The 19038-nt window shown below is 44.8% G+C and overlaps 1 protein-coding gene across 2 annotated transcripts in view; it reads right to left on the minus strand.

The window, feature by feature from the left end:
- LOC129514541 (mucosa-associated lymphoid tissue lymphoma translocation protein 1) overlaps window positions 1-18489 on the minus strand; it is a 62983-nt gene extending 44494 nt beyond the window's left edge. For both annotated transcript variants that reach the window (XM_055333204.1, XM_055333203.1), the window contains exons 1-2: window positions 18099-18489; window positions 9277-9443 (exon numbers count right to left, since the gene is read on the minus strand). In XM_055333204.1, coding sequence (XP_055189179.1) covers window positions 9277-9443; window positions 18099-18367 — 436 coding nt within the window. In that variant the 5' untranslated portion in view covers window positions 18368-18489. The remainder of the gene's footprint in view (window positions 1-9276; window positions 9444-18098) is intronic.
- Window positions 18490-19038: the final 549 nt, after the last annotated feature.

A 19038-nucleotide genomic window follows, 5' to 3' on the forward strand; every position in this document is an offset into this window, starting at 1 on the left:
TCTGTATGCAGAAAGGCATGGAAACAGAACAGCAGGATAAATCTGACACGTGATAACACACATTTCTCATCTGAGGAATGACTATCAGCATCAAAACTTGGACAGCTTTAGGGACACCTGGGTAGCTCAGAGGCTGAGCGCCTGCCTTTGGCCCAGGGCATGCTCCTGGAGACCTGGGATCAAGTCCCACATCGGGCTCCCTGCAGGGAGCCTGCTTCTCCCTCTGCCTGTGTCTCTGCCTCTCTCTGTGTCTCTCATGAATCAATCAATCAATCTTAAAAAAACAAAAAACATGGACATCTTTAAAGAAAATCCTATATCATTTATGAAATTATTCCCTCACCCCACACCCCCCTCAATTCTCCCTTGGGGAAGCCTGCTGTCCTGTCATGGGGACACTCAGGCAGCCCTGTGGGAGGCACAAGCGGTAAGGGAAGAAACTTGGGACTCCTGCCAAGAGCCATTTAAGTGAAGCACCTGAGAAGAGGACTGTTGAACCCCAGTCAGCCCAGACGGCTGCAGCCTTGCCCCAACAGCTGGGGCCAAAACCAGAGCCCAAAACACCCAGCTAAGCCATTTCCAGGTTCTTAGCCTTAGAATTTTGTGAAGTAATAAACGGTTGTTGTATTAAGCCTTGGGTTTTGGGGTTATTTGTTATGCAACAGATAATGAACACACACAAAAAAAACCAAAGTTAGGAAATTTGACATTTGCCAAGCTTACAGTACACAAAACTGGGTTAGTTGGCTTTCAGGAAGGAAGAAGAAAAGGTCATTAAAACTTGCAAAATAGAATTCCTTCCACCTAGTTTATTTTCTTTCCTCATCTATCCTGAATATGGTTAACAGTATCTTCTTCCTCTGTAAGCCACTAATCAAAACAAGATCAAAACAAGATTACAATTGAAGAGGAGTTAATCCCAATAAGAGCACTCTTACAGTATATCAAAGATACTAACCTTTCCAAACAAAAATAGTGTATAAGGTAAAACAGGTATGTGAAAACCATTCCAGGAAGATACCAAAATAAATAAATATTTATTGCATACTTACTATATTTGAGGGTCTGAAGAAACCCTAGAAAACCTTTAGTAAAGGCTTTGCCTCTCAAAAAAGAATTTAAAACTTTTGCCAAGGGAGACCTCTCCTATTCATTAATTTTTTATGTGGATGCCAAGTTAGCACAGTATGGAAGTAACAGTTCTTCTGAAACCTGTACTCTGTGTTGGTGGCAAAGTACATGTCAAAGACAGAAAAAGGGATGAGCACTCTCACTTTGGCCGGCAAATTCACAGCACTGCCTTTAACATTCCCAATGCCATTCTTTAGCCAGGAGAGACGTAGGTCACAACTTCAAGATCAAGAGATTCTGATTTTAAAACTTAATGTGTGATAAGAAAGGAAAAAAAGTTGTAACAACAAAAGAAGAAAACAAATATAAATCTGAAGAATATAGGGTTTGTGGCTAAATGGGCTTTCAAAATGTGGATGTTGGGACAACTGGGTGGCTCAGCAGTTGAGCGTCTGCCTTTGGCTCAGGTCATGATCCCGGGGTCCTGGGATCGAGTTCCACATCGGGCTCCCCGCAGGGAGCCTGCTTCTCCTTCTGCCTGTGTCTTTGCCTCTCAAGAATCAGTAAATAAAATCTTAAAAAAAAAAAAGAAAAAGATTCTCTCTTTCCCTCTGCCCCACCCCCTCACACACTCTTTTTCTCTCTAAATAAATAAAATCAAATAAAACAGATTAATCCATGTCACTCCTCTGATTAAAGCCCTTGCCTGACCTATTGTACTTGGAATAAAATGAACACTTCTCATGTAGGTCACAAGGTCCTACATAAACTGGTTTCTCTAACTTCGTCCCTGCCTGTCCTCCTTGCTCCAGCCACAATGGTCCTCTTTTCAGAAGCCAACCTATTTTGTACTTTTCTGCTTACTACTCCTCTGCTGGATTTCCCCTCAAACCCCCCGATGTTTCATGACAGGCTCGTTCTTTCTCATAATCTAGGTCTCTAGCTTCTCTGGGAAACATCTCTAAACCAGCTACCCCCACCCCCACTTCTCACTTACATTCATCCCACTTTCTGGTCTTCACTGCATGAACCCATCTGAAATCCCTGTGTTTTCTTGTCTGCCTCACCTACTAAAACAGAAGCTTCATGAGAGCAAGGACCTTGCCTGTCTTGGTCACCAGTTTACCCGACACCCAGAACAGTGCCTGGCACATGGTGACACAGTGAGTGTTCCGCACGTATTTGTTGACTGACTGTGTTTCATCACTGTAATAAAAACTACTACATCAGCAGTTTACTGACTGCTTTATATATGCCAGGTGTTTTGATCTTTAAACTTCAAAATAACCATATGAGTTAGATATTCATTAAATCTATGTTACTATGAAGAAAATGAAGTAATTTGCAAAAGGTCACCCAAATGACCTTGAGTAAACTATTTAACCTCTCGGAAACCATTTTTTTTCTTTTCCCTTGTAAAATGGCAGAACTAGAATACCAATCTAGGTTTTCTTGAGCTTTAAAATCCCCATGCTTTTGTTTCAATGCAGCGAGCGATTTTTTTTCTCCACCTTTATCGAAGTATGCTTGACAAATGAAAGTTGCGTACATTTAGGGTATATCCTGCGATAATTTATTACATATACACATTATGAAGTGATTACCACGGTTGACTTAATTAACACATCTATCACTTCACATTAGCTACCATTATCCAGTGATTTTTTTTAAGGTTTTTTTTAAAAAAGATTATTTATTTATTTATTTATTCATTCATTCATTCAAGACAGAGAGAGAGAGGCCAGGAGCCCGACGTGGGACTCGATCCCGGCACTCTAGGATCACATCCTGGGCCGAAGATTTTATTTTTAAGTAATCCCTATGCTCAACATGGGGCCTCAACTCACAACTGTGAGATCAAGAGTCACATGCCAAGGACGCCCGGGGGGGCTCAGTCAGTTAAGTGTCTGCCGTCAGCTCAGGTCATGGTCCCGGGGTCAAGTCATGATCCCAGGGTCTGGGGATCAAGCCTGATGTTAGGCTCCCTGCTCAGTGGGGAGTCTGCTCTGGCCCCTGCCCCTGCTCCAGTGATTTTTTTTTTTTTAAAGATTTTATTTATTTGAGAGAACAAGTGAGAAAAAGGAGCAGGAGGGAGAGGCAGAAGCAGCCTCCCTGCAGAGCAGGGAGCCTGATGCGGGCCCAATCCTGGGACTTGGGGATCATGACCTGAGCCAAAGGCAGATGCTTAATGGACTGAGCCATCCAGGTGCCCCCCTTTCAGTGATCCTTAACGCACCTCCCATGCTAATCTTCTGCTACAGTGAGCCTCTCTTACTGAAGGGAGAATGTCAGGCAGAGTGCAATGTCTCGTACCATGGCAGTGCTTATAAATGGACCACGGCAAATATTCTCTCCTATTATACAAAGAGACAAGAGACAAGAATGATGGAACTTAAAAGGTTTTCTCCCTAGAGTGTCTTACAAAGAAATGAATGACTTTAATGGACAAAGGATCCATATGGCCAGGATGTCCTAAAAGGTGTCCTTCCTTTGTGTGGGAGACAAGCCTACATGATTTCTAATGTACATTCAAGCTCAGTTTACACCTGCACCATCAATTTCAGTAGTCTAGTCTACAATAAGCCAGCGAATAAATACACGTATTTATTAACTTAATGCTTCAAAGACTGAGAATTGAAAGGCACAATGTGATTCGGAAACCACCCTTGGTGAGTAGTAAAGACAAGAAGTCACAATACCTCCCCTGCCTTCACCACACAAATTTCCTTCCTCCCACGTAGTGTTGTGCGGCAGGGAACCATGGTCAACCTGTAACCGCCCTCGTGGGGCGCCCACTAGTCAGAAGGTGCTGAACAAAGGTAAGGAAAGAAGATGGCACAGGGCTATGGAGGGTGTACCAAGGTACACAAATGAAAGTTCTATTTTAAAGGGTGAATGCACAGTTTCCTGACAAACAAGCCTATTTTCAGATAACATCTGCAAAGAAGTCAAAGAGGTTACTTGGTTTCCTGTAAGCCGGGGAGAATCTGAACTAGGTACGATGGAACATGAGGATCGTGCGTCCAACACACACCTGTGCAGATCACAGATTCATGATACTGAACAGTAAGACTAAAAACCCTGCTGGAATTCCAAAGCAGATAAATTAGGGTCATTCTTGACAGAAGGATTCACTACAGCTCCCCGTTACGTTAGCCTCTCTCAGGATGTATTTAAATATTGAGGCAATTTACAAACAGCTGTTCCAGAAACAGATCCACTGTATACACGATGGCACATCTGTCTTCAGAGGCTGCGAACCAAACATTTCTCTCCATCAGCTTCTACCTAAAACTCTTCCATTGTTATTCTGAAAATGTCTAAGTTATCATTGAAAAGTGCCTCATACTGTCCCAGAATACCATTTCTCTTTCTCCAATAATTTCCCTGCAACACAACCAAAGCATGTCCACGTATGACCCTCCTACAAGGCAGTTGACATTTGCCCCTTGTCTACACCTATCTCATCATACCCCGCCTGCTCCCACATTGCCCAGGGACCTGAAGAGCTCCACAGAGACGTACATTCCTTCGGACCTCATCACTCCCTTCCCCTCTCTCTTCCCCTCCTTTTGTCATGCTTCTGTCAATACCACCATTGCTTCTTCCACTTCTTGATATTTTCCTTTCAGTAATTTCTGTCACTCATGCAACCAAAAAAATCCCTTATAAAGGAGATCTAGGATGAGGACTTTTTTTTTAAAAAAAGATTTTTTTAATTTATTCATGAGACCCACACAGAGAGAGGCAGAGGGAGAAGCAGGTTCCCTGCGGGGAACCCGATGAGGGACTCGATCCTGGGACCCTGGATCACAACCTGAGTCAAAGGCAGACGCTCAACTGTTGAGTCACCCAGGTGCCCCTGGTATGAGTACTTTTTAATTTGGCAAGGACAAAAGAACTGCAGTCCATAGGTCAAAGAGGCAACTGGAGGAATAATTCATCACCAAGCTTCTGGAATGACCCAGAAATCTCTTAGCATGATGGAAATGCCACTGAGTTCAGGTTGGGGTCAGCAGACATGGGCTCTAATCTGCTTTTGTCAATAACTCTGACTCTGGCTAAATGATAAACGCTGGAAATCTCATTTTCCACCCAAATGTTTGCTCACTTTGAAAATTTAAATGTTCATAATAGCAGAGCTCTTGTTCCTTCACAGAACTGTAAAGATAAGATGGTTCTGAACTCAAGGTATTTTGGAAATTAAAGAATAATATTCAACAATCTTGGCTCCTGCCTTCTTTTTTTTTTTAAGATTTTATTTATTCATTTGAGAGAGAGTGAGAAAGAAAGAGAAAGATGAGTATGAGAGGGGAAAGGCAGAAGCAGATTCCTCGCTGAGCAGGAGCCAGACATGGGACTCCATCCCAGGAGTCTGGGATCATGACATGAGCCGAAGGCAGATGCTTAACTGACAGAGCCCCCCAGGTGCCCCTTGGCTCCTTTCTTAAAGACAAAAAAGATGTGGGGCAAGTGCAAAAATGCCACTTGAGGAGTAGCAGATGAGGAGACCCTGGCCAGAGTCTTCTGGTATGTCTGGAGAGTGAAGTATTTTTTTTGTTTTCAGTTAAATCTTTATTTTTCTTTTTAAAATTTAAATTCAATTTGCCAACATATGGTATAACACCCAGTGCTCATCCCATCAAGTGCCCATCACCAGTACCCCATCCCCCCACCCAGTGAACTACCTTTTATTTATTTTTATTTATTTTTTTAAAGATTTTATTCATTTATTCATGAGAGACACAGAGAGAGAGAGAGGCAGACACAGGCAGGGTCACATCCTGGGCCGAAGGTGGTGCTAAACCACTGAGCCACCCGGGTTGCCCGTGATCTAACTTTTATATAAAGAAGGAAACAAAATGAAACAGAACTGGAGTTGGAACCTTGGGATTCATCTAACGAAACCCATATATAAAATGTTAATTCTAACTATCCCCTACTGTCTGGCCTCTGCTTAACTAATTTGGGGCCAGGGCATTACTTCCTTGGCAGCAGTTGTGTGATCTGCATAATTACATAACTGACGGAGCCTATAATCTACACTCAAAATGTTTTCACTTAAAAAAACAACAGGAAACAGGAACATCTTGAACTGCACATCGAGGCTCAACAACATTTGCAAAGGACAGAGATGCCTATGTCAGTTGCTTTGGGATCAGAATTTTTGATGCTTTAACGAGAAAATAAAGGTCTAAAAATCATTGTGGACTTCTGGTTCAAGCCATTTCAGCACACTCACTAACGCTCCCACTTCCCTCCAATTCCCACAGAGATGATCAAAAGAATAAAATAGGGAAACCATCAGTGCTGAGAAATGGGCATGGACAGCATCCACACACAAAAACTACAGGTGATTTCTGTAACATAAAATATAGGCCAGATATACTGAGGATAGGGAGCAGCAAGCCATCCATGTGCTATGAAAAAGCCCAATTAGAAAGAAAGCAGAAGAGAGGAAACCTCAATCTATGGGGTTCCTTCAGAAAATATATTGTGTCAGAGCCCATGGAGAGCAAGAATTTAAGGGTGAGTTACACTTGGCTTAGAGTCCATCCTAAGTGAGGGACCTCTGAGGCTGGTTCCCAATCAAGGGAATCGTTCTAGTTAGAGACAGGGGGATGCTGCCCCCACTACTGTTGGGCTACCAAAACAAATATACAAGAGAAACTCAGTTTCTCAGAAAAACAGAGAAACTCCTTATTATAGCCATCTCCAATGGCTCTCTCTGTAATTCGCTGCTGGCTTGTCAAAAATCAAAATATAAAATATTGTCAAAAATTTTAGGCAGATCATTACACATAAATAAACACAGGACTCAATTTCAGTAAAGCCCAGTGTCATGCATGGGAAACAGAAAACGTGGAAGGCCGAGATCTTAGGCCAGTGATCCCACCACAACCAGAGATGGGAAGCCTCTGTGGTTGCCTAGAGGCAACTTCATACAGCATCACTTCATGCAGCTCCTACAACTCTGCCAAGTACAGAAGACTTACTCTCATTTTATAGACTTGGCAACCAACAGTAATTAGTGTACTTACTGAAAAAAGATAATGAGATATAGAAGTTATATTTACTTCCTGGAGAGGTTTCCTAAGTTTTCAGAGACCCTGGTTCTATGAAGTGTGAGAACTTAGTAGCTGAGTGTCCCAACTGGCAGATTTCAATGGTCACAATTCCTGGGTAACAGTCCAGGCAGTGGGGATATAAAAGTTAACAAATGTCACCTTATTAAGATTGGTGACAGACAATGATTTCATCTAGAGGGGCTGCATTAACAGTGGTTACTCCTACCCCATACCTCTTGGCATGAGAGGCTAAGGAACAGATGTCAGGCATCCAAAACAACGTGTAACTCAAATGAGGCATTTACAGAAGACCTATTTTATCATCTACATTAGGCCTTGGGAAGCAGAGGAGGATCTTAAGAGTCTAAGTTTCCTGACTTATAATCTAGGGTCCTTTCCATTTGTAGTGGACTCTTAAATTACCTCCTCAGCATGTTATGCTGGCCCACTTTCGTTTGGTAATCCACGTAGTTTCTGGAAAGCTGACTCAACCCAACTTCTCTCCTGGGTCTAAGCCAGCAAATGGGCACATTCCATCTCCTTCGCCACAGTGACAGGTGTAGGGACAAGCATGTCGTTGAAATTAGTTAGCAAGAGTGAATCTTATTATGATTTTTGCTGGAACAAAGATGAATGCAAGGAACAGTCAGGAGAGCTCTTGCAACTATGTAGAAAGTCACTCTTGGAAGGAAGCCAAAAACAAGAAAGGAGGGGCAAAGATGAAAACAAACCAATTCTTTGAAAACAGGGCTGTCCTCAGCCTCTCTTGAAGCCCAACCTGCTTCAAGACTTTTCAGTTAGAAGATTCCGGAACCCCAGAACTGACAAAGATCTAAATTATAATTTTAGGTTCCCCATGTTAACTTCAAAACATTATCACAAATAAGCCGGTTATGTAATAAAAACTGCATACATCAAAACCATGTAAAATAGAGAGCATGAGTCCTTAGACCATGGACCTCCCAATCTTGACTGGTTTCTCTGCTTCTAGTGGAAACTATAATGGTGAACCAAACCCCTGAGAGAGAAGGTCTGCGGTGCTGGTGCCATCAAGTGACTTAGATCACATGGTTTCTCCTGCCTGACACTGCTGCAGCAGACCAACTTTACCTGTAGTTGTGGAAAGGGGCTGTTTCCTATTCCTCACACCTGACCCTGGAAGTGAAAAATCTCTCAATATTGGTATGATCAGAAGAAAAATCAGGGTTGAATCAATCAACATTTCAAAAGCATCGTGTTGGTGAAATACTTAAACAATAAACATTTATTATATATGCTTTATCTCATTTGTCTACATATTAATATATACTTATTTTTTTGGCTGCATTTTTTTCTTCTTTTCTTTCTTTTTCTTTCTCTCTTTCAAAGTAAACTCTACCCCCAACATGGAGCTCAAACTCACAACTCTAAAATCAAGAATCACAGGCTCTACTGACTGAGGCTTGGCTACACTATTTCAACACGAGTTATAGAAATCTTACCCGTAGAGGCACCTGGGTGGCTCAGTAGGGTAAGCATCTGCCTTCAGCTCAGGTCATGATCTCAGGGTCCTGGGATTGAGCTCCACATCACTGCTCAGCAGGGAATCTGCTTCTCCTTCTTCCTCTGCCCCTCCCCCACTTCATGCTAGCTCGCTTTCTTTCTCTCAAATAAATAAAAATCTCTAGAAACAAAAAAGAAATCTTACTCCTAAATAATACTTTTTTTAAGTAGGCTTCACGCCCAACGTGGGGCTTGAACTCACGACCCTGAGGTGAGAGTTGCATGCTCTACCAGCTGTGCCAGCCAGGTGCTCCATCCCCTAAATACTTCAGCATGCATCTCCTTGGAATAAAGACATTCTTCTATAGAGCTACAGTACCATTATCATATGATTCCCTAATATCTAATACACTTGTTAAATCCAAATGGTTTTACTAGTCCCCAAAATATCATCTATAGTTGATGTTTTTGAACCACAACCCAATAAATATTTATGCATTATACTTGTTTTTTATGTGTTCTTTAGTCTCAAACTGAAGGAAAAAATGTTTACATTTTCCAAAAATATTTAATGCAATTCATTGTCAAATGAGATATCTTCCTCTACGTTAGTCTACACAAACTCCTGGAGAACAGACCCAAGAGAAGAACCTACCTGGGGGGCTAAGAAGCAGAAGAACCTCCGTGTGCTCCATAGCCTGCAGGAAGTCACTCAGTTCTGTGACCGTACAACCTTTCTCACCCATCAGCTTCAGTAAACATAAGCTTGGACTTCCTTCAGGCTCCAAGACCTTAAGAGAACACTGCTCCAAGTCCAGACAACTGCAAACAACAGATTTAATTCAAGTCAACAGGATTCTCCAACAAGATATGCCTGCTACATGTCTGGTATGAACTGCTGTAGGGATAAACTGTAAGTCACCGGTGCAGTTATTTACGTTATGAATGCTCCTGTCCTTTCCTTCTTCTGCCATCATAGAGGATTCCTCTTTATGCCCTTCTCCAACTCAGCTCCTGTGACTACTAAATTAGAAGATGAGAGAAATCTTGAAACAGGATAGAAGTTTGGCTTTGATGTCAATAAAAATTTTTATCTAATTTGGGAATACTGATTAGAAAGACCAGATACCTTTCTCTACTCATTCTTATGCTTTTATAAAGTATAATATGACCCAAGAAAGAGGCATTTTGAAAAATGAAAAAACTTAATATACAGTATTTTGTATTAGCAAAGTAGTGTGCTTACATATATAATCAATATGAGTAAAGATAAGGAAGAGTGTTTGTTCTGCATGATATCATTTTTATTAGTAAGAATATATATTTGTTCTTATATGTACAGAGTTAACTTTGACAAGATAGCCAAGAAGCCAGTAGTAGTAATTCTCCTACAGAGGAGAGCCAGGGCAGCTGGAGGATTCACTTTTTACTATAAACTCTTGTGTACCGTCAAATTTTTCTTACTATGTGTGCTCATTTTTTCAACAGTTTTTAAGACTAGCAGTACTGCTAACATTCAAAGTACTTCTAAGCATCTAGAAATACCTTAATACAGGGGCAAGACAAACTCTGGTCTGTGGATCAAACCCACCCAGCCACCTGATCTTGTAAACAGTTTGGCTGGAACACAGCCTCACTCGTTCACATACGTATTTACAGTGGTGGATGGCTGCTTTCCGTTGTAACAGCAGAGGTGAGCAGTTGGTCCACAAAGCTGAAACACATGGACTATTTAGCTCTTTGTAGAAAAAGTTTGCTGACCTCTGTCCCAAAGAACCTACTCTCTGTCTCACTGCCCTTTTGTTAAAACTATTCTTTTAACTATCACTAATTTTTATTTATTTTTATTTAAATTTAATCTGAGCCAACACATAGTACATCATTAGTTTCAGATGTGGTTTTCAATAATTCATCAGTTGCGTATAATACCCAGTGTTCATCACATCACATACTACCACTATTTATTTATTTATTTATTTATTTATTTATTTATTTATTTATTTATTTATTTTTAATTTTATTTATGATAGTCACACACACACACAGAGAGAGAGAGAGGCAGAGACATAGGCAGAGGGAGAAGCAGGCTCCATGCACTGGGAGCCCGACGTGGGATTCAATCCCGGGTCTCCAGGATCGCGCCCTGGGCTAAAGGCAGGCGCTAAACCGCTGCGCCACCCAGGGATCCCCGTACTACCACTATTTAACATACATATACCATTTCCTTTTCAATGTCATTGTGTTCAGTAGGCATATATAAGGTTAGAAAGACAGGCTAAGGTCAGACAACAGAAAGTCATAAATAACAGGACAAGGAGTATGGACTTCAACCATTTCATAGGAAGGGAAAGCACAAGTATGAAACATTCAAGAGAAGAAAAACAAGAAAGTTAAACCAAACAATCAAAACAACAACAAAAACCCCAAAATCTTCCCAAAGAGACATAACCAACAACAAAGGCCAACCAAAGCCTTTAGATAATCTCCATGACATATTGCAGAATTCGTACCTCACACACCTTTGCAGCGACCTCTCCCTTTCCTGCCAATTTAAATTCTAGTCCAATATATAAACTAGTTTCTCTGTGGAGTTCACCCAGACCACACAAGTCCCCCAAACACAGGTTAGAGTCGCCTCATGGTGCTTATCTTACATATTAAAGGTTGGCAAATTTCAGTAAAGTGCCAGAGGGAACATATTTTAGGTTTTATGGGCCATACAGTCTAGCGCATGTTTTTCTTTCTTGGCTTTTGTTTTGTCTTACAATTTTTTAAATATAAAAATAAATCTTAGCTCATAAACTGCAAGAACAGGCAGTAGCCCAAATCTGGCTCACGGATTGTTGTTTGCAGACCTCTGTTTTCTAGGTCTCAATTGACACAATTTTGCCTTAAAACTGTGTGCTTTTCTTTCATAGGCATGTCTTCTCTACCTAACCAGATCGTAGTACTCCTAGAAAACAGAAACCCCATATTTTAAACCCCTCAATACCTAAAATCTGCCTTGCCCACATTCATTGTTTGTATCTGAATGATTATGGAGTGAATTTCAATCATAACTAAAAAGGCTGGACGACTAGATGGAAGGAGTCAGATACAACAGCATCACAGCTGTGCCAGATGCATGGTAAGCAAGTTTTTGTATGACTTGGAATTTTTTTTTTTGTTTACGAGAGAGAGAGTGTGCACAGGTGCACAGGTGTGCCCATGCATGCAGGGGGTGGTAGGGTAGGGTGGGGGGAGAGAGGGATAGAGAGAGAATTGTAAGTAAGTAGGCTCCATGCCCAGTGTAGAACCCATCGTGGGGCCCGATCTCATGACCTTGAGATCAAGAGCTGAGTCAAAATCAAGAGTTGGACATTTAACCAACTGAGCCACCCAGGTGCTCCTGAATATTCTTAATCCACATTCATTTTGATCAGTTTTATTAAAAGGCTACCATAGCATTTATATTAATGGTCACTCAAAATTTTAAATTCTGTGGTGAAGTTGGTAATCTCATAACTTTAGGGAAAAAAATGTATTCAACCAAAATAATTTCAATCCCGGATCATCCATCTCACAGGATTATTAGAATTAAATTAGATAATCCATGCTAGAAGTACTTAGAACAGTGACTGGCAAATAATAAGCATTCAATAAAAGGGAGTTCTTGGGGGATCCCTGGTGGCTCAGTGGTTTGGTGCCTGCCTTCAGCCCAGAGTGTGACCCTGGAGTTCCGGGGATCAAGTCCCGCATCGGGCTCCCTGCATGGAGCCTGCTTCTCCCTCTGCCTGTGTTTCTGCCTCTCTCTCTCATGAATAAATAAATAAATAAAATCTTTAAAAAAAAAGGGAGTTCTTATTATGCAGTAGAAATATGAGATATTAAAAGAACATTAATTTCCTAATTATGCTGATTTCTGAAACTGTTTTAGCTTTTCCTTAAAACTGTTTTTGAGTAGTTACTAGTTTGGTAATCCGATCATGTTGTTCAAGGCCTCTTGTCTCTAAATTCACTAGGTTTTCCTTTCTAAGTGTCTCAGATTTATGTGTATATTCAATACCCTATTTTTGTTAAATGTGACTCATCATTACATAGGTCAACTGTTCCCAAAATCTGGACTGTAGACTAGTGGCAGCATAATCTGAAGTCCATGGTAAAATGATAAAAATAAGGACTATATGACTGCCTTTTACTTCAAGATGGTCTTTCCTATTTTTTTAGAGTTAAAGTGTCCTTTCTTTTATGGAATAATGGTGACTATGATGACAGCAACAATGAAAGCTGGGGAGGGATGCCTGCTGGTCCTCTATTCTGTAAAATTTTCTTTCATTAGTTCCTATAACACCCAGGTCAAGAAACCAGTATTAGAGACAATAGAAGGATTACTATTCTTTTAAATAATTAGAATTAAGATCTATAAAAACAAGGATGCTGTATGCTAAATATACACACACGCATTTTTTTATGATTCAGAAAGGTAGTCAGAATCTGGTACATAAAATTCAGAAGCCATCTCATCAAATGCAGCCAAGTGATGCTTTGATGTTTATACTGATACAGAAGAAAGAGAAAAACAGTTTGACTTCTTTCTTCCAAATGAAGAAAGAGGCCAAGCTGAAGTAGACAAAAATTTCCAATACAAGAGGCACGGGAGAAAAACAAGATTCTGTATCTCCTTTCCTTTTTTACCGACTTTCTGCACGGGCCCTGGCTTTCAGCTAAAATGATGCCTCTACATACCCAGACCCTTTCTTTCCTTTTTTAGTTACATTCCTGTAAGACTATACTTTGAAGTGGTTTCTATCAGCCCTAATTTGGAATTTCTCATTTAAGTTCAAAGACTATTACCGAAACAAACGGGTTTTGCTTTTAAGAAAAAGTATTCATCTTCACTATAAAAAAATATGTACCCAAATAAAACACATCATGCATTCCTTGGGGTACAAATCATGGCCCCGCTTTCAGGTTCTTTTGCTTCTCTTCTTGGAACATTTACTCTTTGAAATCTCTATTCATTAACTCAGCAACTACTTATTAGTCATCTAAAATAGGCCAACCATTTTTTCTAGGTTCTTTAGGATACTGTAGCAAACAAGACAAAATTCTCTATGATCCTGGATTTTACTCCAAGATACACACACACACACACACACACACGCACAGGCAGGCATGAGAGGTGTGTGTGTGTGTGTGTGTGTGTGTGTGTGTGTGTGTGTCCATCCAATGGTCGTAAGTGCTCTGGAGCAAAACAAAGCAAAGCAGGGGGATAAGTAATGCTGGAGTGGACGTACCGGGTGGTTTTAAATAATGTGATCACAGAAGACCTCATTGAAGGAGGTGACTTGTGAGCAAACACTTGAAGAGGTAAAGGAGGGAAGTCAGACAGTTCTCCTGTGGAGACTATCTCAGATGGAGGAAACAGCAAGTACAAAGACCCTCCCGTGTTCAAGTCAAAAGCGAGAAAGCAAGTGTGCTGAGAGCAAAGAAAGGGAGGAAGACAACAGGGTCCAAGAGATAAGTGGTTAGCTAACTGGTGTTTTTATACTGAAACAGAAAAGCAGTTAAGGGGTTTTGAGCAGAAGAAGGGTAAGACTCGACTGAACCTTTTAAAAGTAGTAATAATTCTCACTGCCATGCTGAGAACAGCCTGGGGGCAGGGGCAAAGTGGGAGAAGGCAGGCAGCTCCTGGAATGATCCAGGTGAGAGAGGCTGGACTCCGGATGCACAGGAGGTACAGCAGACGAGGGTCGCTGAGAACACGGATGTGCTGTGTAAAAGCGGAGTCGGGGCTGATGGTGAAGTTTTGGGCCTGAGCGATCGGAGGGGTGCAGTCGCTATTTCCCGAGATAAAGAAAACTGCATGAGAAAGACGGCTGTGGAGGAAGAAGTGCTAAGTTTTGGAGGGGTTCAAAGCAAAGATAGGAACCAAGAGTAATCCACCCTGAGACTTAAGGATACACCAAGAAGGGGACTGGGTGAGGACGTGTAGGTGGAGACACAAGGCCTGAACCCTACAGCACTCCAAATTTCTGACACTGAAGAGACAGGAGATCTTTTGTTTCGGCTTTTCACAGGTTCTCATGCTTATAAACTGTGTGAGGGCAGAAATCTGCAGCTGAAGACGCCTTCAGTGCAGCAGGTGCGCAGTGACGGGTCTCCTTGGCCCACATCCCACAGCCCCCTTCCAAGCTCTGCATGGAGTCCAGGCAGCAGGAGAGCCTCCTGAAAGTTCTGGCACCTCCAGGGCTCCGAGGTCCCACACCAGCACACAGTTTACGTAGCTTGGCCAAGACACTCGGAACCTGCATCTAGCTGCACTGACAGCAAAGGCTGTTCAGTAGCAGGGTGGTTAGGAGTGGAATTAGGGCTGAGTTTGTAATTAGGGCATTTCCGTGTGCACACGGTCGTGGGAAGCTAAAGCATAATAAGCCTGGATGGACTCTGAGTCACCCAGAATCGTATGAAGACATTTATTCCTAATCTGTGAGAGACCGTTCAGGATGGGCTCTTGTGGTCGATTCAGCAAATTTTCATCTATTTGAGGAAACATGTATAGAGTCAGAAAAAAAGTGGAAAGAAACAATAGGCAACCTGTGAAGACCTTAGGGAAAAAGTCCACATCCTCATGGGAACTGTGGTCCACTTGGACTGTCACTCTTTAATTCCTCGATCTCACACTAGAGAAAAATATCTTTGGGATTTTCTGCTATCATAGATACTCTTCTAGTACCAATATGAAATTACTCTGAAATAGCTTTTCTTGGTTTTACATAGAGAAAGCGTCCCCAGCTTACCTTGCTCCTCAGATGTCACTCTCCAGTCCCTTAGTTTCCAGGGCTGCCCTTCTGTTATGCCAGCTTAATTCTGATTTTGTTAATGTTCTCCTATTTTATTTTCCAGCCTGCAGAGGTGCCCCCACTCCCACCATCACTCACCTATTCTTTTTTTTTTTTTAATTTTATTTATTTATTCATGATAGTCACAGAGAGAGAGACAGAGAAGCAGAGACACAGACAGAGGGAGAAGCAGGCTCCATGCAGAGAGCCCGACGTGGGATTCGATCCCGGGTCTCCAGGATCGTGCCCAGGGCCAAAGGCAGGCGCCAAACCGCTGCGCCACCCAGGGATCCCTCACTCACCTATTCTGAACTAATCTTCATCAACCTGGAAGTCTAGTGAAATCCCATCTATCTATCTTTCTTTCTTTCTTTCTTTCTTTCTTTCTTTCTTTCTTTCTTTCTTTCTTTCTCTCTTTCTTTCTTTCTCCTCCCTCCCTCCCTCCTTTCTTTCTTTCCTTTTTTTTTTTTTTTAAAGATTTTTTTATTTATTTATTCATGATAGTCACAGAGAGAGAGAGACAGAGAGGCAGAGACACAGACAGAGGGAGAAGCGGGCTCCATGCAGAGAGCCCGACGTGGATCGATCCGGGTCTCCAGGATCGCGCCCCAGGCCAAAGGCAGGCGCCAAACCGCTGCACCACCCAGGGATCCTCCCTCCCTCCTTCTTCCTTCTCCTCTTTCTCTCTCCTTCTCCTTCTTCTTCCTTCCTTCCTTCCTTCCTTCCTTCCTTCCTTCCTTCCTTCCTTCCTTCCTTTCTCTTTCCCCTATCTGTTTCTTTTCAGACCTCCCACCCTGGAATTTGCCAGATTCTAGGAATATATGCACTTTGTTGCCTGTCACCCCTTGCGAGGCTGCTGCCCTTCTCTCCATACTACCTTCATCAGAGATGTGGCCTCAGATTTTTTATTAGTTTACCAAACAAACCATTCTGTAGCCTTTGGGAAAACCCAACTGGAGGCTTGGGGAGGAACACTGAGCGCGTGATGTCAGGTACCCATCACTTTCTGATTCCATCAGGCAAGCTTCTTCAGCCGCAGGGCCTTCCTTTCTTTTCTTTCCTCCACTGCCAAATTAGGAGTACTCATTCCCAGGCCCTCCTCAGCAGAGTCCAGAGCCTTCTCTAACTAGCATACGAATCACAAACTAACCAATCCCAGATCTGATGATATGATCTCCAAAGAAGAAAACATTTTTCTGTTAAGTCTAGAAATTCAGAAACCTATGGACCTAATGTAATAGTATTTTGGATTTTTCTTTGCACAACCTAAAAGAAGCATGTTCCCCCCCCCCCCCCCGGAACAGAAAATTGTGCCATCTGTCCGCTCAACTTTGTGAGTTTACCACTTCTTAATTCCAACCTCACATGTGGCCAAAGAACCCTAAATCATCATGACCCCAGTTTAACCCCAAACTCTGAAACTCGAGGTTGTTGTGAGGGTTAAAGTAGATAATACATGGAGATGCTTAGTGCATTAGTATACACTAAGTGTTCAATAAATGATAACCTATTGTTATTATCACTATTCACATCCCACATAGCGTTTTGGACATGTTATTTGTGAATGCCCCGGAATAACAGTTCATTACTAGGTAGGCCCCTTGTGAATAGGAATAAGATATTTGTCATCTTTTTATCCTTTGGAACGTCCAGCTCATAATAGGCCCTGAAAACAAACATAACTGTGAATGAATGACTCCCCTTTCCAAAGTATTTACTCCAAAGTGCCTAAGACAGGTTCCATGCATAGAACACAGAATCTTCACTGATGCCTCCTGTTCTCAAGGAGTTTGTCAAAAGACGGAGAAATAATTACAGTACAAGCCAAGGTTTAGTCATACAAGGAGTTACAAGAACTTCTCAGGGATTCCCAGGCAGACCAAAATCCCAACAACGGTACAGAGGAGTGGTTCAAAGTGTGGTCTGGGCATCTCTCGTGCAGTTCCTGGGACCCTGGCGCCGCAAGGTCAAAACGGTCTTTCACAGGAACACTGAGATGCTATTTACCGTTTTCATCTACCTTCGGAGGAAACGTACACTTTGGAGCATCCTGCGTTCCAGGGCCCGGGATACAGCGCAGCCGCAGCCGAGTGAAGGCAGCAACACGGAATAGGGACCCGACGTGCAAGGGACCTTCACAACGTAAAACAAAGCCTCTTGTCTAACTAATTTTTGCCTGCTTTGGAAAAGCCTCTTTTTCCAAAAAAGAAAAACACGTCACTTCTGTGAACACGTAACAGATCATTCTTTTTTAAAAAGTCAGCACATTAACGTTTCTTGGTCAGTGTCCCCCCTAGGTATGCGGGTGGCACACGGAACCCGCAAGCAGCCCTCTCCGGGGTCCTCGGGACTTGCCGGCGTGAAAACAAGTCCCGACACCCCAGGGCGGCCGCTCCGAGCCCGGGAAGAGGCCAACGGTGTTGCTTCCAGCCCCGTCCCTCGGGCCCTCGAGAAGGGGCCCCGGGAGGCCGGTCCGATGGAGGGAGGCGGCGAGCTCCAGGTTCGGCCTTTCCCACCACGGCGTCGCCCGCAGCCCCCCTGCAGGACCCGCCCCCGCGCCCCCGCTGCCCCCGCTGCCCCCGCTGCCCCCGCTGCCCCCGCTGCCCCCGCTGCCCCCGCCCCCACTCGCCGCGCAGGCCCCGCGCCCCGCCCTCACCTGAGCCGGAGGCGCCCCCGGCTCCCCGCCACCTCGGCCAGCCTCCTCCAGCCCCGGCCCTCGGGCGCTCGGTCCAGGCTCCCGCCGAGCCTCCGCAGCAGCGGCTCCGGAAGGCGGTTGAGGGTCGCGCCGCCAGGCGCGGGGAGCGGCGGCCCCGAGGGCGCGGCCGGGGGCGGCTGCGAGCCCGGGGGCGGCGGGGCCTGCGGCGGGGCCTGCAGCAGCTCCCCGCACAGCGAGCCCGCGAGCGCCGCGCCTCCCGCCGGCCGCATCGCCGGCCTCGGCTCCGCCGCGCCTTCCGCTCGCCCCCTCGCTCGCCCCGGCGCCGCGGAGGCAGGGGCGGAAGGACCAGCCCAGCCGCGCCGCAGCGCTCTCGGAGGAGGAAGCTCCGCCGCCCGCCCCGCCGACACAGCTTTGCCGGGGCCGCCGGCCGCTCCGCCCCGCCTGCTGCGCCGGGGGCGGGGCCGGGGCCGGGGCGGGGCCTGGGATGGGGCGGGGCCCGGGCGGGGCGGAGCCGACCCCCTGTGCGCGCGGCTGCGGGAACCTGGTGCTGCGCCAAGGGGGCGGGGCCGGGGCCGGGGCGGGGCCTGGGATGGGGCGGGGCCCGGGCAGGCGGGGCCTGGGCGGGGCGGGGCCGGGCGGGCGGGGCCGACCCCCTGTGCGCGCGGCTGCGGGAACCTGGTGCTGCGCCAAGGGGGCGGGGCCTGGGGCGGGGCGGGGCCTGGGATGGGGCGCGGCCCGGGTGGGGCGCCTAGGGGGCGGGGCCTGGGGCGGGGTCACTCCCTGCGCGCTAGGCCTGGGTGCTGCGCCGAGGGGGCGGGGCCCGGGCGGGGCCATTCCCTGCGCGCGGCCCTGGTGCAGCGCTGAGGGGGCGGGGCCTGGGCGGGGCGGCTGAGACGCGCGGCTCCGGGGCGGGGAGGTGGGGTCGGGGCTGAGCGGGAAG

This window comes from Nyctereutes procyonoides, unplaced genomic scaffold (assembly GCF_905146905.1).
Source record: "Nyctereutes procyonoides isolate TBG_1078 unplaced genomic scaffold, NYPRO_anot_genome, whole genome shotgun sequence".
NCBI lineage: Eukaryota > Metazoa > Chordata > Mammalia > Carnivora > Canidae > Nyctereutes > Nyctereutes procyonoides.